The 25,405-nt window shown below is 46.6% G+C and overlaps 4 protein-coding genes across 4 annotated transcripts; 2 read left to right on the top strand and 2 right to left on the bottom strand.

Annotated features, from left to right (window-relative positions):
* Positions 1-1,625: 1,625 nt before the first annotated feature.
* LOC308237013 (late cornified envelope protein 3A-like) lies at positions 1,626-2,415 on the bottom strand (the record flags this gene model as incomplete). The annotated part of the gene is made up of 2 exons (XM_080647334.1): positions 2,367-2,415; positions 1,626-1,948 (listed from the first exon to the last, which is right to left on the bottom strand). The coding sequence occupies exon 2, from the start codon at positions 1,929-1,931 to the stop codon at positions 1,626-1,628; it is 306 nt and encodes a 101-aa protein (XP_080503460.1). The 5' UTR covers positions 1,932-1,948; positions 2,367-2,415.
* Positions 2,416-8,471: 6,056 nt separating this feature from the next.
* On the top strand, positions 8,472-8,777 carry LOC308237016 (late cornified envelope protein 3A-like; the record flags this gene model as incomplete). The annotated part of the gene is made up of 1 exon (XM_080647337.1): positions 8,472-8,777. One exon carries the CDS (start codon positions 8,472-8,474, stop codon positions 8,775-8,777), a length of 306 nt encoding a protein of 101 aa, XP_080503463.1.
* Positions 8,778-16,213: 7,436 nt separating this feature from the next.
* LOC308237015 (late cornified envelope protein 3A-like) lies at positions 16,214-16,519 on the bottom strand (the record flags this gene model as incomplete). The annotated part of the gene is made up of 1 exon (XM_080647336.1): positions 16,214-16,519. The coding sequence occupies one exon, from the start codon at positions 16,517-16,519 to the stop codon at positions 16,214-16,216; it is 306 nt and encodes a 101-aa protein (XP_080503462.1).
* A 6,454-nt stretch (positions 16,520-22,973) lies between these two features.
* Positions 22,974-23,279, top strand: LOC308237014 (late cornified envelope protein 3A-like; the record flags this gene model as incomplete). Its single annotated transcript, XM_080647335.1, has 1 exon — positions 22,974-23,279. The coding sequence occupies one exon, from the start codon at positions 22,974-22,976 to the stop codon at positions 23,277-23,279; it is 306 nt and encodes a 101-aa protein (XP_080503461.1).
* Between the last annotated feature and the right edge of the window lie 2,126 nt (positions 23,280-25,405).

The following is a 25,405-nucleotide window of genomic DNA, read 5'->3' as shown; positions in this document are numbered from 1 at the left end:
AGTTTGGCTTCCTCCATCGCCGGGAGCAACCCTAGTCTCCTGCTCTTTCCAGCTCCGTGGCTGCTGCCATTTCTGTTTGGATTTATGTATCTTCTATCATTGAAACTTTGTAGCCTTGAGTGGAGGCCTAGGCCGGCAAGGGCAGGCGGAAAGCTTGGCTTCCTCCATCGCCAGGGAAACCCAAGCCTCCCTCCTGCTCTCTGTGGCCGTAGCCATCTTGGTTGGGTTTATTTGCATACTTGCTCCTGATTGGCTGGTGGGCGTGGCTTGTGGATGTAGTGGAGTGATGGTTAATTTGCATATTACTATTTTTATTATATAGGATTGTACTGGCATAAAGATAGTTCTATACACCAATGGAACAGAATAGAGTCTAGTAATAAAACCAGGTATATATGTATATATAGTCAACTGATCTTTGACAAGGGTGCCAAGCATACACAAGGGGAACAGTCTCTTCAATAAACAGTGTTGAGAAAACTGGATGTTAAGGTGAAAAAAGAAACTGAGCTTAACTCAAAATGGATTAAAGACATAAATCTAAGACCTGAAAGTAAATCTCCGGAGGAACATGCATGGAAAAAGCTTCCAGACATCAGTCTTAGCTATGATTTCTTGGCTATGACACCAACAACACAGGCAACAAAAGCAAACATAGACAAGTGGGGCTAAATTAGATTTAAAATCTTCTGCTGCATGAACCATCAGCAGAGTGAAAAGGCAACCTGCGGAGTAAGAAAATATTTTCAAACCATGTATCTGAGAAGAGGTTAGAGAAATGTACAGGTTTCCAATCTGTAATCCCCTGAGACATTTCCTATGTTCTCTTTCTTGTCACTTTTCTCAGAGCCTCCCTTTGCAGAACACCCCATCTATTCGCTCGGGGAAAACCCTCAGTTCAGTTTCTTCAGAGCTGACTAACTTTGCAGGTTGCTTCTCCCTCTAACGTCAGTCATTTATTTGTAGGTTGACTTGATCTTCCTCCCTTAGACTTTTCTTTCTGCCTGCAGGCCCTCTGTCCTCTTTGGTCTTATTCTTCTCAATTTCTGATCTTCTCTACCACCTCAGTATAGACAGGGGATCCAATGTTAGATAATTGCTCCCCACCATGTGACACAAGAAAAGTCAGCCCTTTGCTGACAGTGTTCTCAGCAACCACTTCCCACTCTGCTCCCTCCCACCCGCAAAGTCACCCAGGGCCTCTCCTGTGAGAAAAATCCCACCCATGCATGGGTCAGCCCCACATCAGGAATATCTCCTGGTGCTGGGATGCTGGACCTTCAGGAGCTGCAGGAGGCAGGCCCTCTGAGCAGCCTTGGGAGGAGCAGTCAAACAAGTAAGAGGCAGGTGGAGAGAGCAGGCTTTATTCTTCTACCTGGTTAGACACAGTGATAACACTGGGAGGCAGACACGGGTGATAACACTGAGAAGAGGGGCTGCCCAGAAACTTGGGAAATACATGCCGAGCATCTTCTGGGGAGTGCTCATCCCTCCCCCAAGAACATTTCAGCAAACCAGCCTGGGGATATTAGAATGGGGTGTCTGGGAGAGGCTGGGTCCACTTGGGGCTTCTCCTCTGGCTTCTTGTCTCCTCTAAAGTCGCTGGTCTCAGCAGCAGATCCAGGTCAGCAGCAGCCCCCAGAGCTGTGGCCACAGCCCGAGCCCCCAGAATGCTGACCACTGCCAGTGTCACAGGAGTCGGAGCTCTGGCGCCTGCATCGGTGGGACCTGTGGTGGTGCCTGTGGTGGCTCAGGCAGCAGCCACCCTCAGAGGAGCTGGGGCCACAGCCGCCCCCAGAGCTCAGACCACAGCCAGAGGGGGCTGGGGGCAAACACTGTGCTGGGCTCTTTGGGGGGCACTTCGGGGAGGGGCACTTGGGGGTGCACTTGGGAGGGGGCTGGCACTGCTGCTGGTTCTGCTGGCAGGACATCTCGACAGGAATTTGACCTTGAACAAATAAAAGACATGTTGAGCTCAGAAGCTTCAGAAGTTTCAATGTCTCCTCCCCACAGCTTTTGTCAAACACTCGTCCTCCATAATGACCAAGCTGCCTGCTAAGCCAACCTCTGAGGGAAAGAAATGGGAACACGGAGGGGCCACATGCATTTGGATAAAGCACCTTCAAGGACGCCTGATGGACCCATGTGCATCCCTGACAGCATACTCAGCAGGAATGGGAAGGAGTCCTCAGGACCTTGGCTTTTGGGGTTCACAGCCCCCTGATAGGTGCCTGAGTGGCTCCTTCCTCACCTTCATCCTCCCCCCCACTGCTGCCCACTATGGGCCTCTTTCCCCCGGTTCCATTCAGATCTGAGCCCCTCTTCCAACACTCCCAGCTGAGGTCTGTCCCCTGATGGACACTCACCAGATGCAGAGGAGGCAGGAGAAGCTGTTCCTGGGGAGGCTGTGGATGGGGAGCCCAGGGCAGGAGCCCTTTTATCCTGTGCTGGTTTGTGACGCAGGGCCCGAGCATGCTGCTGCTTTCACAGCAGGGGGAGGTGACAGCTGGGTCCACCTCCAGGACTCCAGCCTTTCCCCTGAGCACTTGCATAACGTCCAACTAATGAGGTTCAACCAGGAAGCAGGATGACTGACCACATAACTCCCGCTGGGGCTTCCTGGGAGCCTGGCACTCCCCTTCCTCCCTTGCTTCCTGCCTTCTCCCAGCTGCCAGGCCTTGGTTCAGCCTGTCTCAGGTACTGTCCTGGGAGCAAGGATGGCTAGGAGAACATTCTGTCCTTCCATTCTACCGAGAGACCCACGTGGGCAATTAATAAGTTACAAAACAATTCCAAGTGATACATGTAATTTAATGTGCACAGAGTCTCCAGGCTGTCCTAGTGACCATGACCTTCAGGCATAAGCGACTACTTCCCCCTGAGCTCCTGGCAATGAGATGTGGGCAAGGGGCGGGACTGGTGTAGGGCCCTGTCTTGTGGAGTGAGCCCTCGCATGACCTCCTGGCACCCGGAGAGCAGCATGCAGTTTCAGGCATGAAGGGAGCAGACCCAGCTAGGTGCTCATGGACAAATAAGGACATTGACCAGAGTTAAAAATGTGTATTTCTTTCTTACTGAATTTACCTAAACTCAAAACTATTTGCACATTGGAATCTATTATACTATCTAGCTATAGTAAAAAATATAATTAGGGCTATGAACTTTAATAAACCACATGTAATTTACATAATTTTTGCTGTTGTAATAATATATCATGGATTTATATCTTCTTATAAAGAAAAACGTTCATGACCTTTTGTTAACTGGTAAAAAGCAGGTGATAAAGTAGCACACATAGTTAATTAAATGATTTTGAATGGGTTCATTTTTATAGAATATGTGTTTTACTCTTTAATGACCATTCAAACCTATAGGACTAGCTTCCTACCTTTAGACAATGTTGTTTTTCTCACTTCACTCTAAAACTCAACCGCACTGAAGCATAGTGACCCATGAGTTATTTTAAGACCCTACTGAGGGCCCTGGCTGGTGTGGCTCAGTTAGTTGGGCATCATCCAGTGCACCGAAATGTTGCCAGTCCAATTCCCAGTCAGGACACATGCCTGGTTGTGGGCTCCATCCCTGGTAGGGGCATACAGGAAGCAGCTGATGGATGTTTCATTCTCACATTGATATTTCAATAGTCCTTCCTCTTTCTCTTTCTCTCTCTCTCTCCTCCCCTTCTTCTCTCTCTAAAAAGAAAGAAATGGTGCTGAAACAATTGGACATCCTTATGTGTAAAAATTATTTGTACCTGATACTACATATAAATATTAACTCAATATACAGGGTGTCCCAAAAAAAATGTGTACACTCAAAGTCTGCAGCTTCTGTTACATTTTGAAAATGAAATTTATTTTCATAAAAACTGCTTTTATAATTATTCAAAGTGTGTATACATTTTTGGGACACCCTGTATATGGTTCAAAATGTAAAACATGAACCTTCTAGAGTAAAACAAGAAAAAATTTTTGTGACTTTGGAGTATGCAAAAAAATTTAGATATGACAAAAAAGTGGGCATTTCAAAAAAGATCTTGATATATTGGACTTCATCAAAATTTAAAATTTCTACTTTTTAAAAGACACTGTTAAGAAAATGCCAAGAAAAGTCACAGACTTGAAGAAAATATTTGAAAAATACTTACCTGATGAATTACGTATGTCCCATAATATATACAAATTCTAAAAATCAATCATAAGAAAATGGACAAACATTAAAAATGGACAAAATATGTGAATAGACATTTCAACAAAGATATATGGGTGGCAAACAAGCCCATGAAAAGACACCATCATTAGCCACAAGGAGAACACAAATTGCGAACAAAATGAGGTGCCACTTTACACACATTAGAATGGTTAAAATAAATAATAACAATAGTAATAACTGACAATACCAAGTACAAACAAGGTTGTGGAGCAACTAGGTCTTCAGTGAGAGCTGGCAGGAAAGCAAAATTGTACAACCACTTTGGAAAACAGTCTGTCAGTTTCTTTAAAAATGAAACATACACTATTTGCCCCAGAAGCTCTACCCCTAGGTTTTTACCAAGAGAAATAAAATTTATGTTCAAACCCGTAAGTCAGTGTCTATGATGGCTTTACTCATAATTGCCCTGAACTGGAAACAGCCCATATCTTTCAACAGGTGAATGGATAAAAAATGTGATACATCCATACAATGGAATGGTACTTAGCAATAAAGAAGGAATGAACTACTAATATAAGAAACAACAGAATAAATGTCAAGTGTATCATTCTATGTGGAAAAAAAAAAAGCCAGATTTCAAATGCTACGTAGTATATGATTCCAATGATATGACATTCTGGAAAAGACAAAATTATAAGGACTAAAAATAGATCAGTAGTTGCCAAGGTCTGGTATGGGGAGGGCTGAGGAGAAAAGCCATAGAGTGATGACTCCATAGGGTCATGAGGAAATGTATTCCAGGGATGGAATTGTTCTTTATCTTAATTGTAGTGGTGTTCACACATTGGTCTATGTTAGTCAAGGCTCATAGCATTGCATCCTTTAAATGGGTGACTTTTTTCTGTTTGTAAAATATACTTCAAGAAATCTGACTTAAAAATAGAATAAAATAATACAGTTTAGGAATACAAATATTAAATGTGATTTAAAAAATACACAAAAAGGAAGCAAAGAATAATAAATATAAATTCAGGGTGGTGGTTACAGCAGCAGGAGCTGGTAGGGGATAAGGTACATAGTAAGTTATATGTACCTTACTATTAGAGTTCTTGTTTTCACTTTAGTGCTGGATTTTTGTGTTTGTTACTTAAATAATAGATAGATCAAAAGATAGGTAAATAGAGAGAGAGATAGGAGATAGCTAGATAGATAAGCAGTTGGATAAATTAATTAAGAGGACCTTGCATGGACCAATGATGAGCATATATTACAAAACATGGATTTGCTTATCCAAATCGATGCACTTAATATCCAAAAACAAGACAAGTAAATGACAAACTCCAGGAATAAATATCTTCCTAGCACACTGCTCTCAGGCTTGCTCATCTCATCATCCCCTCTTCACAGCATCAGTCATAAGTCACTAAGGAGGAGGGCAGGTCCTCGTTTATTTGTTGCTCATTTATTACTAATATGCCTTGCTCAGAAGGCTCAGCCTGAAGCAGGACCTCAGATAAAGCAATTCCTGCCCTAGAGCTAACATACATGTTATGAGGTCATACAATCCTCATTTTAGACCAACCGGGTAGACTTCTCCTCCACATGTTATTCCAGATTCCACAGGGATGTCAGGGCTCCTCAAAGTGCCCCACTTTTGGAGTCACCTCATGCTCTGGGCCATAGGTTCAAGTATCTTCTGTCACCTCCGGCTCACCTGCCATCTCAGGCACACCATGGACTCTCTTCTGAGAAGGACGGGGAGGGTGTAAGGTGAGGGAGGCTTCGTGCGGGAGGTGTGAGATTAAGGTGATCCGAATCAAGCAGAAGAATGGGAGCATCAGGAAATGGAGACAAGGACTAAGAGGGGGACTCGGGCTGGGTATGAGACACTTCTGCTGGAGATTCTGAAACAGTTTGAGCCACTCTGACCGGGGGCGTGTCACACCCAAAGTGCAGCCCCACAACTCAAAATCACACATCACTGGGATTAAAAACGGCCTCTGTACTTTTTTCTGAGAAACCACATGACATGAAAAAGTAGTTATTTCCTTCTACAGCTAGGCTTGAACCCATAGACAACATCAGCTCATGTTACACCTACATTGTTGCCTTAGAGGTCAGTCATCCCAAAGGCAAATGCTCATTTAGTGTTTATCCTCTCTGCTCGGTTGTAAGGTCCCAGAAAGCAGAGAATGTGCCTCCCCTCACTGAGGAAATCCTAGCTGAGCAGAGTACTAACTGGCCCAGCTGGTACTCAGTATGTTCTTCTCAGATGAAGAATCGTGGGAATGAATGACTTAAGAGAGAGTGTTCCAGCAGATAGGACTGCTGGTGGCAGTAGGAAGGAGAGAGGCTCTCAGCAAATTTTGGGCTGAGCAGAGAAGCCATGGAGCGATGCCTCCAGCAGGGATCCTGGAGAAAGGTCTGGGTAGCGCCCACAGGGGTCCCAGATCTCCCTGAGAGCAGGCTCTCACTGGGGCTGCCCCATCCCTATCTGCAGGCCTTAGGCATCACCAGGAAAGCGGTGGCTTCCCCCACTTCCGGTTCTTCTCCAGCCTCGCCAGGGCACATTCTGGGGCAAGCACCAGAGTGAGCGAATGGCTGTTTCATTGAATTTTATTTCATTAAATTTAAATGTGTGACTGTTAAAGTACCAATGATCTTCTTTTGGTAAATAAATGTGAAACATTTTATTACCATTATTTGAGATAAAATGTGATGAGGAATTCATCTGTAATATCACAATGAAAGAAAATGGGAAAAATAGTATTTGGTTTACATAAAGCTTATCTATTATGAGGTCTTAGCCATTATGAGGGCAAATGAGGCTCACCAACCACCTCTAGCATTGTCAGCTTCACAATTATCAACCTTGTTTATGAAATGGCTCATTTTTATCATTTGAACAATTTTTCTTTAATTCTTCCAGGCAGAAGAATTTCTACAGTGTCAGAATCAATAGGACATATGCCACAGTCAGGAAGAAATGGAGCCACAATGGAAAAGAGGTTATTTTTCTCTCCATCTTCCTCCTCGTCGTCCTTATAGTCTCCGTCCTCCTTCTCCTTAAGAATATCAATTGTGAATCTTGTCATGGCTAGAGTTGTTAGACCCTTCTCCATTCTAACTCCTCTGCCATAGGGGGACATGAGGTCCTCTTAGGAATTTTTCTGTCCTAGACAAGAATTGTCTTCAAGCTCCTTCCTTTAGCCTACATCACACCCCTACAAGACAATGATCTTGCCCAGCTGTCACCCCTAGAGAGCATCTGACGGCTCCATCTCCCTATGGGGCCTGCAGTGCAATGGAGCAATGACCTCCAAAAGCTGGACTCTTAGGCTTGAGGTCTTTGTAAACACTCTTATGACAGTATTTATTTCATCGGATCCATTATATTCTTTGTCTAAGTGATGGTCCATTTAGGCTGTGAGATACTCCAGGGAAGAGACATGTCATACGTTATCTCTATATTATTACTGTTAAATGAGGTAAAAGAGCCTGTGTCCATGCATGGAAGTGAACGAATGAATGAATGAACAAATAAATGAATGTATAGCCGCAGGTCCAAGGCAGACTTGAATGGGAAGAATTTGACAGTCACAAGGACACCCTGGTTCCATCTTATTAAAACTTTAGGCTCCTGCCCAGGAAGACACTGAGGGAGGCAACTAGGAAGTGTGTGGCGCTGTCACCTCCCCCTGCTTGTGAAAGCAGCAGCATGCTCGGGCCCTGCGTCACAAACCAGCACAGGATAAAAGGGCTCCTGCCCTGGGCTCCCCATCCACAGCCTCCCCAGGAACAGCTTCTCCTGCCTCCTCTGCATCTGGTGAGTGTCTGGAAGGGGACAGACCTCAGCTGGGAGTGTTGGAAGAGGGGCTCGGATCTGAATGGAACCAGGGGAAAGAGGCCCATAGTGGGCAGCAGTGGGGAGAGGATGAAAGTCAGGAAGGAGCCACTCAGGCACCTGTCAGGGGGCTGTGAACCCCAAAAGCCAAGGTCCTGAGGATTCCTTCCCGTCCCTGCTGAGTATGCTGTCAGGGATGCACATGGGTCCATATGGCATCCTTGAAGATGCTTTATCCCAGTGGTCGGCAAACTGCGGCTCTGTTGACTAATGAGTTTGCCGACCACTGCTTTATCCAAATGCATGTGGCCCCTCCGTGTTCCCATGTCTTTCCCTCAGAGCTTGGCTTAGCAGGCAGCTTGGTCATTATGGAGGACGAGTGTTTGACAAAAGCTGTGGGGAGGAGACATTGAAACTTCTGAAGCTTCTGAGCTCAACATGTCCTTTATTTGTTCAAGGTCAAATTCCTGTCGAGATGTCCTGCCAGCAGAACCAGCAGCAGTGCCAGCCCCCTCCCAAGTGCACCCCCAAGTGCCCCTCTCCTAAGTGTCCCCCAAAGAGCCCAGCACAGTGTTTGCCCCCAGCCCCCTCTGGCTGTGGTCTGAGCTCTGGGGGCGGCTGTGGCCCCAGCTCCTCTGAGGGTGGCTGCTGCCTGAGCCACCACAGGCACCACCGCAGGTCCCACCGATGCAGGCGCCAGAGCTCCGACTCCTGTGACACTGGCAGTGGTCAGCATTCTGGGGGCTCGGGCTGTGGCCACAGCTCTGGGGGCTGCTGCTGACCTGCATCTGCTGCTGAGACAAGTAACTTGAGAAAAGACAAGAAGCCAGAGGAGAAGCCCCAGCCAGACTCAGCCTCTCCCAGACACCCCAAGCTCGTCTGCCTGCCCAGCCTGAGCTGGGATGTTCCCAGGGAGGGTTTCCACCTCTCTCCAGCCGATCTTCCAGTCTGATGCCCAGGACCTCACAACGCTCCCACCCTCTGCATGTGACAATGATTGGCAGTGCCTGGGCCTGTGAAAAAAAATAAAGCTTCTCTTCCTCATCGCCATGGGCAGCTCGCATGTCTTTTCACTCTTTCCCTCCTCTCAGTTCCTCGGTCAACAAAACACAACTGTGGGAGCAGAAACTTAATTTTGGACCCGGAATAAATAGATCAGTTTGCCCTCCACCCGTAGAAGGACTGTGAAGAGATTTTAGGTTGGAATGGAGATGGAAAGAAGGGTGAGAGTCTTATTGCTTTGAGTCCTTGCACCTCTCAGTGAAAGGATTGATTTTTCCTGTGAAACCTGAGAGGGTGTTGATATAATCTGGGAATTGCCACTGTAGGATATGGGACTTTTATATATTTTGATAAGCTGTTTCTGGGTCCTAATTAAGAAACAGGGAATCAGGATGCAAGGAAACAGAAAATCGGCGAAGGGAAGAGACATATGCCTCAAGAAGGAGACTTAACTCAATGCGCTCTATGAAAATACAGGCGTTGGGAGGTGGGAAGTATTTACATTAATGAGGTCTAGGGGGGAGCAATGTGGCTGGGAGTCTAATCAACGAGATAACTGATGTATGTGAGATGAAAATTTAGAAGAATGAAAAAGAGAACGTGAGAAGTGTCGATGTAATCTAAGGAGTAAACATTCATTAACTGTTGAACTCTACACAACCATGAAGCTCAACGCAGTCCCATGTTTTGGCTTAAATTATAAAACTCAGATGCTGCTGAGGTTGAAATAATGTTCCTATGTATGAACCAAGAGTTACATCTCACCTGGACTGCCAGAAAGCCAGAGAAATGTTATAGAGCTCAAACCACAATCAAATGGCAAATATTAAGAGAAACTAATGTTAAGAACTGAGTAGTAGAGCAAACAGGGGTGGGGCGGGGGAGGGAGGGGCTGGACAATCTCATAAGTTCATTAAATTAAAGAAAGATTTTATCAAGCCTGGAAATTATTAAAATTGGGGGATTAAAAATACCCTGAAGAAGTTCAATACCAGACACACCAACCAGGTCTAACAAACTGGGACATGAATCCTTGAAGTAGCAGCCACAGCTCTAGCCATGAGTTTAAGTTCAGCTAGAAATCACCCGAGATGCTCAGCCAGGGGCAGGAAACCTGTGAGTCTCGCAAAGGGGAAGGCGAGCCTGGCGCCCAGGAAGGGCTATGCCTCTGCAGATAGGACTCCCAGGCTTTGAGCACAGTCAACACACAGGCCCCACAGCTCTGTGCAGACCTGAAACAGTCCACCATGGGCTGGAAAAACTGGAGAATTAGAACACACCATCTGCCAGGGGCTTTAGAAGAAGACTTAGAAGCTCAGAAGTACCTCAAAGTGCCACTCTAAAGAACTGACAGAATTATGGCTCTTGGTTGAGTCAAATCTGAGTGATGAGAAAAGGGAGCAGGGTAAACTTATAAAGGTCTTGGCTGGGACACCAAAGAGATATTGGGAAGCTAAAAGTAATAAAGAGCATCAAAAATGGAGCCAAAAAAAAAAAAGAGGTCCCAGCAATGAAAAAAATAGATTCCAAAGACTGCATCAGGGTGACACCAAGTCCTAGCCTTGGACCCATTTATCCACTCAATTAAAAAAAATTATCAATAAAAAATTATCAATAAAAAATACATTTTTATTGAGCACCTATGATGGACACAATCCTAGGCACTAGATACAGCAGAGAATCAGAGAGACAACATTTCTTCCCTAGGGAACTTACATTCAAATGAACCTGTGGACAACAGTTCCCAGTTTACATGAGATGCAGAGTGAAACAGAGCGGCTCTCTATGCAGCTGGCCTCTCATCCTCTGGGCCCGAGTGGACACTGGTGTTAGTTTAATACAACCAAAGAAGACCCCCAGCTTGGATAAAATATTGACACTTTGAGATAGTGGCTTTGGTGGTGACAAAAAAGGTCATGAGCATTTGCTAGCTTCCACATCAAAAGCCAAGGAAGGAGAGGGATAAGTTGTTCATACTAATGAGACAATGTTAGTGCATGAGCAGGTCTCTGTCCTCAGGCCCTTCCTAGTCTCCCCACCTCCCTCATGCCACAGCCACAGTGAAAAGACATCTTCCCAGGGGTGCTCCTTTCTTCCCATGAATATTTCTTATCTGATTACCTAAAAAGTGATAGTTACAGAGAGAAATATTGATGTGAGGGAAACACATCAATTGGTTGCCTTCTGCACGTGCCCTGATCAGGGCCCGGGCTGGGGAGGAGCTTGCAACCCAGGTACGTGCCCTTGACTGGAATCGAAACTGGGACCCTTCGGTCTTCAGGCCGATGCTCTATCCATTGAGCCAAACCAGCTAGCAGGGGTGGGCAAACTTTTTGACTCGAGGGCCACAATGGGTTCTTAAACTGGACCGGAGGGCCGGAACAAAAGCATGGATGGAGTGTTTGTGTGAACTAATATAAATTCAAAGTAAAGGAGCGGAGGGGAGAGCAAGAGAACCAGATAGAACAGCCGGATCCGGCCCGCGGGCCGTAGTTTGCCCACGGCTGACGTGATTTATCTCACTCTTAAATGTGATGTTTCAGAGAACAATGCATCTCTAATGTTAAAATAAAATGCAATGGAAAAATACCACACAGCTTACATAATGGTAATTTCCAAAATTCTTGGTCAATCACTCCTACTTCGGTGTACATAGCTTCACCATTTCACCCTCATCATCACCACACCCATTAAATATGATTCATAGCTCAGCCAATCTCCCTAAGCCACCCTAGCCAACTGGAATCACTCCCTCCCCAAACTACTCTTGGAGCTCTTAAAATAAATATCACAGTCACTATGGTACTGACACAATGCATCTTAGTTAGCAAACCGTGTCATCGCAGCTAGATTTCTTATCTCTATCTGGGATTTTATTCCTCACATCTTTGGTCTGTGGTGCCTCCATCACTTTATAGCCTTTTCTTTCTCCAGGTACCAGCTATTTAGTGAAGAAGCAGGAATTCAAACTCAGGAATCTCTGACTTTAAATGAATGCTTAACAAGCCCATTATTCAGCCCCTTACATATTGTCTGAGATCTCTCCAGTATCCCCTTAGCAACCCCCTTAGCAACAGTGTTATCTCTCCCTCCTGGGAGGACCCCCGAGTTCTATGAGTTCCTCTTAGCATTGCCATCTGGGCTGGCTGCCCACTGGCAGACCAAGGATCTCCACCTCTGTTCCCACCACTTGTCCAAGCACTGTTCTTACAGGCCCATTACTTTATCTCAACTAAAACCCTTAAATAATAGCAGGTGACAACCTCTGGATGCATCCTCCCCCTCAGAGTTACTGCAGGCAAAAAGGGTCTGATACCCAAAGGCTCTGACCTGGGGCCTGTGGACACCACACTCACGTGCAGCACTGACCACATCAGATCATGCTTATTTTATTACTTGTGCATTTGCCCCACTATACTGTGATCTATTCAAGAACAGGGACCAAATCTTACTCATTTCCCAATTTCTTGTGTACAGCAGAATGGATGGTGTGCCGCCATAGCAGCGCAACACATCCTGCTTGATTACTGAGTGGATGGATGGATAGATGGACGGAAGGATGGATAAAACAATTAAAATGGCAGGCCTACAGGAAGGCTAAGACAGGGTAGTTGAAGAGTCCTGTGACTTTTCTCACAGGAAAACTCTTGGTACCTTCCCCAAAAGATATGGAGGATTTAGCATGGAGATTACAAGAAGCTGGATCAGCCCTAACCGGTTTGGCTCAGCGGATGGAGCGTCGGCCTGAGGACTGAAAGGTCCCAGGTTCGATTCCAGTCAGGGGCATGTGTCTTGGTTGTGGGCACATCCCCAGTAGGAGGTGTGCAGGAGGCAGCTGATCGATGTTTCTCTCTCATCGATGTTTCTAGCTCTCTATCCCTCTCCCTTCCTCTCTGTAAAAAATCAATAAAATATATTTTTTTAAAAAAGAAGCTGGATCAGCTCAACATATGTTAAGGAAGGAAGGAAGGAAGGAAGGAAGGAAGGAAGGAAGGAAGGAAGGAAGGAAGGGATAGCAGGGGGGTGGGGGCGGTTAGGAAGAGAGGAAGGAAGGGAGGAAGGAAGGCAGGAAGGAAGGAGTTGAGGCAGAAAGATTTAGGGTTATTCTGTGGATGACAGGTGAGTAGCACACAAGATGCTCACACCCTCCTACTGTCTCTCCTCAACTTCATGGGACTTGACCTTCTAAGAAGTTCCTATAGAAGGTTCTAGGTTATTCCAAGGATCTCCTTCTCTCTAATCTTCAAAGCCCATCCTCCTCTCTCTGTAACTGCTTAGCTCCTCCTTCCTGGATGCTGTAAGTAAGGTCAGGGTGTATGCCTTTGTGAGTTAATGACTCTTCCTTTCAACACCACCCACCTGCCTTCTATCCTTTGCACATGAAACCCCTGCATTTGATGCTCAGTGATATCACCCATTCCTCAGCACTTCCAGGCCCTGGGCTGACCTGCAGGGAATGCCAGAGCCTGGAACATTGTGGAGAAGAGAGAAGATGGATTCCTGATCACCCACAGGTGACTCATAGAAACTGAGGGCCTGGAGGTGAGGTGAGGTTTAAGGACAAAAAGGTTTTCAGGGTTGAAACCTTGTGAAGTATTTCACAGTCTGTTTGACCACGAAACACTGATTTCTTGGTGTCATGGATAATTACAACAAGAAGGAAGGTTCTAAAGGCAATTAGGGGAACATGGCTGGAGCCTTGGAATTGCGTTACTGATTGGCTGGTAGTAGAAAGGGAGAAAGACTCCGGAGAAATCCTTGGAACGGAGATCTCCAGAGAGCTTCTAACTGCTTAATCAAACATCTGAACTCGGAGTTACAAAACGCAAGTTTCATTTTCATTCACGCAAGTTTCATTTTCATTCACGCACTGCCTTCTGGGCTGTGTTGAATCTCAGGCAGATCCCATATCTACATCACAGACAAAAACCTCAATGCAGTTCAGTATAATTCAGCATAAAATTTTAATCACAAGGATTTTTGTAATATGCTAATTGTGATTCTTATCACTCCAATTGTAGTGCCCTTCTCCATACTTACTCTTCAATCAAACACTGACTTGGCTCCACACCTGTCCTGCCCAGGTGTCCCGTGTTCCTTCCTGAGTGCCAGCAAGTTTCTCTCTGGAGCCCACCTCCCCTGGCCTAACCCCTCCATCCATTTTCCACACACAGCTCGCCCTGAATGTCCAGTGTTCTCAGCTTAGTCACCACCCCCAAGAACAAGAGATGATTATATTGGGTGCCCAATTTTACCAGAGAACATGCAGAAGAAAAAGAGGGCACCCAAAGAACTATGGACTTTGTAGTTAGTCACTTATTTTATAGCACTTATCACAGGGAGTAGACTCCTTATTCACTTGTCTGTCTGTCCAACTAGACAATTCATTTACTCTAGGTCAGGTGTGTCATATTCCAGACTACATTCCACTGCAAAGTATGAACATGAGACATGCCCTCTGTCAAGTACACATGTAGGCCTGAGTGGGAAGTATTTGAGCAAGTACCAGGGTTTCCTAGTTCCCTTTTGTCAAACATATTGTCTTATGCTCAGAGCTGAGCTGGGAGCATTAGGTGCCATCATCCTCCTCCAGCAACATACTCATGCTGAGCATCACAAACCCAGGAGTCCCTACCCTGGACTTCTCAGTCCATAGCCTACTCAGAATCAGCTTTTCCTGGCTTCCATGAAATCAGCTGAATGTCCATCAAGTGCAGAACCTGACCTGGGAGGGCCTGTAAGAGAAGCCCAGGCCTCCATCAGAGGAAAGGGAAGCAGAGGGTCCACAATGGAGGCAACAAGAGGAGCATGGGGTTAGTAAGCATCTTTACTGGATGTTTGAGGGGTTCTGTGACTAACAAGGCCATGGGTCCTCAATATGTCCTCATCCTCTACCTGAACATGTTCTGAGAGATGTATTCATCTCTCAAGACATCCTTGAGGAAGCTTTTGTCAAAAGAGTTTATTCTTTTCCATGATTACATGGAGACAAGATGCCATAGAAATCCAATTAGAAAAGAATCAGTCTTCTCTTCTATCAAAAGGCCAAATAGGAAAGAGCATCTGTCCAGGTTAAGTCCAATTTTCATTTCCTCTTAAATTTCTTGGTTCAGAAGTACAGGCTGGGGTCATGAAAAGCATCAGAGAAGAGACTTTGGCCAGAGGCTTCTGCAATCCCTTGTTTTAGTCTCTCTTGAGTCATTGGGATGCTCTGCAAGTTAACAAAATGTGTGATGATTATGTTTCTGTATCTGAAATGTGAGACAATAGGAGTACCCACACCGCAGGGCTGTTGGGAAGATTAACTGAAGAACCAATTCCTGTCTCATAAATGTGCGAAGGAAATATTTGATCTTAAGATTATCTTTATTTTTAAAAGCAGCACCATTTCTCAGCTCCATGTTTCTCTTCTTTCCAATTTTCCCACATCAGATATTTTAGAGCCCAATGTCTCCCCTGCATCTACAACCTCTTCAGTTTTATCTCTCGTCATTGTTCCCCAGATCCTCACTGAAGAAATTGACTTAATAATCATGCCAAGGCCTCTCTTTCCTCCCCTGGTCTCTCAACCTCTTTTCTGGCCAGGCTTCCGATTCTTTGCCTCCCCGATCCCTGGCTCTTGGTTGGGGATGCTGGAATCCCTTCTGGATTCTGAGGGCGGAAGTCACCTCCAGCAGACTCTAGGCTTGAGTCAGACCCTTTCCCACACCATGTTATGGGGATCTTTTCCTTTCGTCGGCGTGAGGCTGAAACCAGCACCCTTCCTGCTCCTGTCCCAACACGAAGTGTTCCCACAGGCCCTTTTGCAGGAAATGGAACTGCTGCTTTTTCTGGCCTAGCGTCAGGATCTGCCTCTTCCACAAGGTAGTGGTGGCCTGAGAAACAGAGGGGAGGGGAGACTCCCAGAGCAACTTGGGTTGGAACATAGTCAAAGAGCCTAGTGGTGCTGAGGAAACAAAAACTTTATTTTTTCACAGGGTCAGACGCAGGTGCTGGGGTAGATGGTGCAGGCTCTGGCAGAGCTCGAGGCGGGCACGCTGTGGGGCCCTGGAGTGTGGAGAGAAGGAGCCACTGAGGACCTCAGCTGCTCTTCAGAGACACCTCAGCGCCAGCCAAGGGCACAGATGCAGGTACTGAGAGGGCACACACTAGGCAGAGGCTGGTCCCTGGAACTTGGTCTCCTCTCAAGTCGCTGGTCTCAGCAGCAGATCCAGGTCAGCAGCAGCCCCCAGAGCTGTGGCCACAGCCCGAGCCCCCAGAATGCTGACCACTGCCAGTGTCACAGGAGTCGGAGCTCTGGCGCCTGCATCGGTGGGACCTGCGGTGGTGCCTGTGGTGGCTCAGGCAGCAGCCACCCTCAGAGGAGCTGGGGCCACAGCCGCCCCCAGAGCTCAGAGCACAGCCAGAGGGGGCTGGGGGCAAACACTGTGCTGGGCTCTTTGGGGGGCACTTCGGGGAGGGGCACTTGGGGGTGCACTTGGGAGGGGGCTGGCACTGCTGCTGGTTCTGCTGGCAGGACATCTCGGCAGGAGGTGAGTGAGCCTGGATTGATAAAGGAAAAGGTCAGCGCAAAAGCTCCAGGCCAGTGTCTCCTCCACAAATAGCCTGCTAAAGCCCCAGCTCCACAAACAGGCTGCTTCCTCAGCTATGATGCTCAGGAGGAAAACAGAAACTGATGTCAACTTAAAGTGATCTGAAAAGACATTTCCCTCACGTGGCCCTCTTTCCAAAAGGACGCCACATCTGTCTGTTGTCCTGGAGACATGGAAGCAAATGCACCGCTGTAGTGACGCCTGGACAATGTCTCTGGCAAGTGTGCACCTTTCAGGGTAAAGAGTGGAGGGGATGCTGCCAGCCAGGGCCCTGGCAGGTCACAGACCTCGATGCATCCCACAGAGGTTCCTTGCTCGCTGTCCCTCTCCTATGCCCTGCTGCCCTCCAAGGTCCTCTTCTTGCTGCTTCCACATCACACACTTCTGAATCCCTCTTCCCCACTCAAGTCTGGGCCCGTCTTCCCATCACTCCCAGCTGAGGTCTGTCCCCTGATGGACACTCACCAGATGCAGAGGAGGCAGGAGAAGTCTGTTCCTGAGGAGGCTGTGGATGGGGAGCCCAGGGCAGGAGCCCTTTTATCCTGTGCTGGTTTGTGACACAGGGACTGGGCATGCTGCTGCTTTCACAAGCAGGGGGAGGTGACGGTACCACACACTCCCATCCCAGGTCCCCAGCTTCTTCCTGCACACATGCCAAGATGCCTGGCAAGAGGGAACCAGGAAATCTTGATGACTACTCCCCAGGTATGTTGGGGTCCTGCCATTTCTGCTTTCACTCATTCAGCTCAGATGCTTTAACTTTGGCTCTGCCCCTTGCATTTGTGCCGGGCAGTGAGGATGCAAAGATAGATGCATATGACACATTTCCTGATCTTGAGCATTTCAAGTTTAACTGGACAGACATCAGAGAAGTAAACATTTATCTTTGTTACCATGTGATTTGTCCTCTGAAACCTCTGTCTTTCAGGCATTAGTTCCCATTGCTCTGCATAGTGCCAAGGGTCATGATTTGTTCAGGTATAATCAGCTCCTGTTGGTGATCTGAGATCACTGGACCATGGGAATGAGATGAGCGGAGAAATCAGTGGAGGGTGGGATCCAGGCCCTGTCTGGCAGGTGGGGCCCCGAAGAGAATTGAAGCTAAAGTAGAATTATATAAATGAGCTGACAAAATACCAGAATTATCTATAATAGTTGAGATCATGAGATTCATATTTAGTATAAAAAATCCAATTTTTTTCATATTTAGTTTCCTGTGAGATGTATGATATTATAAAAATGACCTATGAATGTAAAATATTTAAGATTATTATTGGAAGTCAAGAAGATGATTTCAATGTGTGACTTATGGTGAGGTTGATGATGGTGGTGATGTTATGTGCATGACATCTAATAGAACAGACCTGATAATTTCTAAGGTTTGTGTAGGATAATTTTTGAATAAAATTTGAACCCTATTTTTCCATTGGATTGTATGATAGTACTAGAGGTGAATTTCTCATTGACGTCATCTCTACTATCACAATGACTACTATTCTTTTTCCTGAATATTACATTCAGAACTGCAGCAAACATTAGTCATGTATATTAAGATTAAATGGCTTGAGCTAGGTAATTTTGGGGAAGGTTCAAGGAAGTGAAGTTTTGCTCTGTATTTGGTGCTTTCAGAAAGCAGGGGGGCATTTATATGATTAGGTATCAATAATTTTTAGCTAGAAAGCAGGATTAATGGGGCAAGACTAAAGCTACAATTGATAAAGAAGTAGCAACGCCTCATGTCCACTGAGAAAACGGGCTGTTTGATCTTTTTGTGTGTGTGATTTGGATAATGTTCTTGTTTTGTTGGAGCTCAGAATGGTCTTATTTTTGTCTTGCTCCCTCATGGTCACAAAGTTAGCTTGTCTGATGTTGGAGTTTCGTGAACGTGCTTTAATTCAATCAGAGAAGATGTGGCCTAGCATCTAGAAGATGTAGTTCTAGCTACTAGAACTAGCCCAGCTTGTTGCCAGCAATCTGGGACTGTTTCCCTCTTTCTCAGCAATGATTACGGGCCAGGCAATGGGAATAGAGCATTTAAAGGGAGAGGTATGCTGTCCTTTTTCAGGGACGGTACAGTCTAGCAGATCAAAAAAATATATAGAAGAACTTGTTACACCCTTGACAAATGGCCCCATATAGAATTCAAGTGCCACGGGGCATGTGAACAAAAATTTAGAGTTTAGACTTTGCTGCAAAAGTGAATATTTTCCCATATCTTGTGATTTTCAGAAGGTAGCCTTATCCTTACAATAGCAGCAAGGATGGAAGCCATTTTTCCACCATGGGTGCCAACCCTGAGTCATTGGTGATGGTGGGAGTGGGTGTGGAAGATAGCGGTGTGGGGTGAGATAGTAGAAGAGAGAAGAGGGAGCTGTAGTTGAAAAAGTAACACATACACACTTTGGGATAGTTTCAAAGGATCAAAATATTCTTGTCTAAGACTGTCAATGGCCAATTTTCCATGTCCTTCATGAAACATCAGTGGATGTCTCTCAGGCTTTGCCCAAGCCCCATCCCTGATGCCTGCCTTGGAAGGTTCCACACAAGACTCATTAATGAGATGAGGCTCATTAATCTCACCTCCACCTTGATGAGTTGCTCCTGCCTCTCACTCCTCCTTTTCCTCATGAGATCAGGTGCTCAGCAGGCCCCACACACAGAACAGCCATCATGTGATGACAGAGAATCACAATAAGATCATGGCCTGGTCACTTCTTCCAGAGCATGAGGGTAACTCCCCAAGAGTCACCAATCCTAGGAGTTCCATTCCAAGGAGCATGGGCTCCCTGAGGTCCTGAGACATCAAGGAAATGCAGAGACTGGTCTGGCTGGATGAATCTTGGGAGAATTTCATGACTTAGTCATTGCAGTTGGCATAGGAGTGGGCAGTGCAGGATCTCAGGTCCAGCTCCTTGGAGTACATTTTGGACACTTCGTATCAGAAGGCAAGGATGAATCAGCAAACACAAAATCCTTCTCCCTTTGCTTAGAACTCACAGTTCCTTGTCAGTTCTGTCTCCTCCCTCCCTCATAACAATGGCATTCCATGGCAAGCAGCTGAGTCATTCTTAAGGAAAATGGGAAGAGGTAGTCAGAAAGTGCCACCTGACTAAGGATCTTATGTGGATCCCAATTAACCTCTCATAGCTGAGGCGGGCCCTGAGCAGGATATTTGAGTGGCACTTAAGGGGCCACTTGGAAGGGGTGTGATACTACCCTTAGTTTTGCTTCCAGGACATCTTGGAGGAAGTTTAGTGACTCTAGAAGAAGTAAAAAAGCAAATAATTGCACGTGATTGTATCAACTTAAAAAATGACTCCCTATTTATTTCAGAGCTTGAGGCTCTGAACTCACAGCATAGGGAAAATTATTGAGCAAAGAGGAGTAAGGAAATAAAAAGTGATGGGTTGAGAAATTCTGATTCAAGTGAGAACTGACAAAATCTTGGACCTCTTTTCTTACTTTGGTTCCCAGGCAGGAAATGGGTGGTGGGGTTGGAAGAGGGTAAGGGTGAGTCTCATTTAGAGGGCAGATTGTTGCACGCTCCAGCCCCAGGCACTTTGCATCTCCATGGAACGTGTCGAGAGTTTTGAGGAAAGAAGGAATTTAGGAACCCCCAAGATGGTGTAAATATCTGTACCTCAGTTCCCCTGTAGGAGCCCTTCTTGATTTTCATTCATTTATTCATAAAAATCGTTTATTCTTTCAAACCATTTATATTGAGATAGTACATGTTGTGCTAGGCCAAAGGAGATTCAAGAGTGAAGAAGATGCTTCTCCATTCTTAGGCTGACAGTGTAGTGGGACTGACAGGCAAGTGATGAAATAAGCATGAGCCAGCTGAGGATGCTGTAATACACGTGTGTGTGGGTAGTCCACATGTCTGAAGTCAGAGTTTTGGGGTGTCAGGCCCCTGTTGCTCTTCAGTGACTCTGAGTGAATGATGCACCAGATGTTGTCACCGGCTGTCCCTTGGGATGGTCCATGAGTTGAACAGAGATGTGGAGCCTGTAATCTGTCCAAGCACAGAAAACCCAGGCAGGGCAAGTAGAGGAGCTCATGAAGTCATGTGCTTTTCAACACTCTATGTTCCTCTTCAGCTCCTTCACCCAGTCTGATATGAGAAAGCACCCATTTCGCCTTTCATGAATAGTTCCTTCTAAACAATATCAACTGGTGGGGTCCTCAACATTATGCAGGAAATGAGCACTCTAGCATAGTTCAGGGTTAAGCCTACAGATATCCCCTCAGTAAGAGACTCCTTCTGGAGACAGAAGAATATCAGAGAAGAGGGTCAATGCTAACTCTAACTCTTCCCCCTTTCCACATCCGAAGCCACAATTTTGTGTGACCCAGTGCAATTTATTCTCCCACAGGTATTTCAAAATAAATCATTGACTTCCTATGCTTTAAAGTGGGTAAGTTGTAAAGTGCAAACCTGTATAAGGAATTTTTTGTCTATCAGTAATAGACTATAAAGTACAGAAAAAAATATTTCATTAAAACTGACCATTTAATTTTTTTAAATATATTTTTATTGAATTCAGAGAGGAAGGAAAAGGGAGAGAGAGATAGAATCATCAATGATGAGAGAGAATCATTGATTGGCTGTCACCTGCACGCCCCCAACTGGGGATCGAGCCTGCAACCCAGGCATGTGCCCTTGACCGGAATCAAACCCAGGATCCCCAAATCTGCAGGCCAAAGCTCTATCCACTGAGTCAAACTGGCTAGGGCACCATTTAATTTTAATATAAATGATTAATGTTTGTTGAAGTTCTGAAAGTAATCTTTTTGAAAAAAATAGCAAAATGCAGTCACTGTAATAGTGAAAATGAGGTTAATGAGAAATTCACCTCTAGTACTATCATACAATCCAATGAGAAAATAGGGTTCAGATTTTATTCAAAAATCAACCTACACAAACCTTAGAAATTATCAGATCTGTTCTATTGGATATGATGCCCATAACATCACCACCATCATCAGCCTCACCATTAGTCACACATTGAAATCATTCTCCTGACTCCAAATAACTATCTTAAATATTTCACACGCATAGACAATTTTTATAATCAATATCATATATCCCACAGGAAACTAAATATGAAAAAAATGGATTTTTATACTACAGTAGTATATGAGTCTCATGATCTCCACTATTGTAGGTAATTCTGGTATTTTGTCAGCTCATTTATATAATTCTACTTTAGCTTGAATTCTCTTCAGGGCCCCACCTGCCAGACAAGGCCTGGATCCTATTCTCGATTCATTTCCCAATAGTCCATTGGTCTCAGATCACCAACATCCCCAGAGATGAGGAGCTGATTATACCTGAACAAATCATGACCCTTGGCACTATGCAGAGCAATGGGAACTAATGCCTGAAAGACAGAGGTTTCAAAGGACAAATCACATGGTAACAAAGATAAATGTTTACTTCTCTGATGTCTGTCCAGTTAAACTTGAAATGCTCAAGATCAGGAAATGTGTCATATGCATCTATCTTTGCATCCTCACTGCCCGGCACAAATGCAAGGGGCAGAGCCAAAGTTAAAGCATCTGAGCTGAATGAGTGAAAGCAGAAATGGCAGGACCCCAACATACCTGGGGAGCAGTCATCAAGATTTCCTGGTTCCCTCTTGCCAGGCATCTTGGCATGTGTGCAGGAAGAAGCTGGGGACCTGGGATGGGAGTGTGTGGTACCGTCACCTCCCCCTGCTTGTGAAAGCAGCAGCATGCCCAGTCCCTGTGTCACAAACCAGCACAGGATAAAAGGGCTCCTGCCCTGGGCTCCCCATCCACAGCCTCCTCAGGAACAGACTTCTCCTGCCTCCTCTGCATCTGGTGAGTGTCCATCAGGGGACAGACCTCAGCTGGGAGTGATGGGAAGACGGGCCCAGACTTGAGTGGGGAAGAGGGATTCAGAAGTGTGTGATGTGGAAGCAGCAAGAAGAGGACCTTGGAGGGCAGCAGGGCATAGGAGAGGGACAGCGAGCAAGGAACCTCTGTGGGATGCATCGAGGTCTGTGACCTGCCAGGGCCCTGGCTGGCAGCATCCCCTCCACTCTTTACCCTGAAAGGTGCACACTTGCCAGAGACATTGTCCAGGCGTCACTACAGCGGTGCATTTGCTTCCATGTCTCCAGGACAACAGACAGATGTGGCGTCCTTTTGGAAAGAGGGCCAAGTGAGGGAAATGTCTTTTCAGATCACTTTAAGTTGACATCAGTTTCTGTTTTCCTCCTGAGCATCATAGCTGAGGAAGCAGCCTGTTTGTGGAGCTGGGGCTTTAGCAGGCTATTTGTGGAGGAGACACTGGCCTGGAGCTTTTGCGCTGACCTTTTCCTTTATCAATCCAGGCTCACTCACCTCCTGCCGAGATGTCCTGCCAGCAGAACCAGCAGCAGTGCCAGCCCCCTCCCAAGTGCACCCCCAAGTGCCCCTCCCCGAAGTGCCCCCCAAAGAGCCCAGCACAGTGTTTGCCCCCAGCCCCCTCTGGCTGTGCTCTGAGCTCTGGGGGCGGCTGTGGCCCCAGCTCCTCTGAGGGTGGCTGCTGCCTGAGCCACCACAGGCACCACCGCAGGTCCCACCGATGCAGGCGCCAGAGCTCCAACTCCTGTGACACTGGCAGTGGTCAGCATTCTGGGGGCTCGGGCTGTGGCCACAGCTCTGGGGGCTGCTGCTGACCTGGATCTGCTGCTGAGACCAGCGACTTGAGAGGAGACCAAGTTCCAGGGACCAGCCTCTGCCTAGTGTGTGCCCTCTCAGTACCTGCATCTGTGCCCTTGGCTGGCGCTGAGGTGTCTCTGGAGAGCAGCTGAGGTCCTCAGTGGCTCCTTCTCTCCACACTCCAGGGCCCCACAGCATGCCTGCCTCGAGCTCTGCCAGAGCCTGCACCATCTACCCCAGCACCTGTGCCTGACCCTGTGAAAAAATAAAGTTTTTGTTTCCTCAGCACCACTAGGCTCTTTGACTTTGTTCCAACCCAAGTTGCCCTGGAGTCTCCCCTCCCCTCTGTTTCTCAGGCCACCACTTCCTTGTGGAAGAGGCAGATCCTGACGCTAGGCCAGAAAAAGCAGCAGTTCCATTTCCTGCAAAAGGGCCTGTGGGAACACTTCGTGTTGGGACAGGAGCAGGAAGGGTGCTGGTTTCAGCCCCACGCCGATGAAAGGAAAAGATCCCCATAACATGGTGTGGGAAAGGGTCTGACTCAAGCCTAGAGTCTGCTGGAGGTGACTTCCGCCCTCAGAATCCAGAAGGGATTCCAGCATCCCCAACCAAGAGCCAGGGATCGGGGAGGCAAAGAATCGGAAGCCTGGCCAGAAAAGAGGTTGAGAGACCAGGGGAGGAAAGAGAGGCCTTGGCATGATTATTAAGTCAATTTCTTCAGTGAGGATCTGGGGAACAATGACGAGAGATAAAACTGAAGAGGTTGTAGATGCAGGGGAGACATTGGGCTCTAAAATATCTGATGTGGGAAAACTGGAAAGAAGAGAAACGTGGAGCTGAGAAACATGGAACTTAAAACTGCTGGTTTTAAGAATAAAAATAATTATAAGATTAAATATTTCCTTAGCACTTACACGAGCCAGGCAGGATCCCAGCTGTTCGGCATAAGATTCTTCAGTTAATCCTCCCAACCGCCCTGCGGTGTGGGTATTCCTATTGTCTCACATTGCAGATACGGAAACATCATCATCACACATTTTCTCAACTTGCCACAAATCAATGCAACAAACACACTACTCTGATTTCCTTCAAAGTAATAGAATTCTCTCTAAATTACTTTCTTTCAGCCCAGTTCACTGTGTTAATGATGATTTTTAACGTTCTGTCCGTAAGATTGCAAACCACACAGGTCATAATTGCAATAGGACCCCATCTGGGGGAGAGAGGTTGTCCCTGATTTTAGACAGTGATACCATCAACTGACCACATCCTGCTGGACCTAAGCCCAAATGTCTACGCCTCCATGACATCTCTTCTTCCCTGGCCCCCCACACATTCCGGGATCCCCGTGTCCATACAGAAGCAGGGTCCCCCTATCACACCTGTGAGTGTTTGCTTATCTATCTGTCTCCTCCACTGGAAAGTGAGCCCTGAGGCGTCTGACTCCCCTCCCCCACACTCACATTTCTGTGATGCCTGTTCCCTGCCCTGCCCACCCCTGATACTAACTTGCACTTAGGATGCTGTGCTGCCAGCTCTAACAAGACCAGCACAACCTCGACAGGCAAGGCCAGCAGCAGGCTGGCTGGAGCCCTGTGTGCTGACGGCTAGGCATCTGTGCTTCCAGAGACCTCTGTGACCTCAGAGACCTCTGTGCTGGGGTATGCCTCCACAGCCACTCAAAGGGACCCGTATAGGCCCCAAAGCTCAAGGACTGTTCAGAGGCCCTGAGGCCAGGGAAAGGCAGACCTGGGTCAGAGACAGTAATCAAGAAGGCGGATGAGCACAGAGATAAGACATCTACCACAACCGCAGCTCTGCCCACATCAGCTGGCCTCGAGGTCCCTGGCAGCTGGCTACGAGAGTGACCAGAGACACCTGGTGGCCAACTGTGGCCCGTGTGCCTCAGCTTTGCCCCAGAGACAGCCACCTTCCAAATCAGTGGGGAGCTGCCCCAGCTGATGAAGCAATTAGCAGCTCCAGGGAGCAAAAAGCATCCTAAGTTTGAAAAGTTTCTTTTTTAAAATCAGCAAACAATAACCCTGGCGGAGTGGCTCCATCTGTTGAAATATCATCAGGTACACCAAAAGGTTGTGGGTTCGATTCCCTGTCAGGGTACGTACCTAGGTTGCGGGTTTGATCG

The sequence above is a fragment of the Plecotus auritus genome, assembly GCF_963455305.1.
Source record: "Plecotus auritus genome assembly, chromosome: 12".
Lineage (NCBI taxonomy): Eukaryota > Metazoa > Chordata > Mammalia > Chiroptera > Vespertilionidae > Plecotus > Plecotus auritus.
The sequence above is the reverse complement of the archived record's forward strand: the minus strand, read 5'-3'. Positions and strand labels throughout refer to the sequence as shown.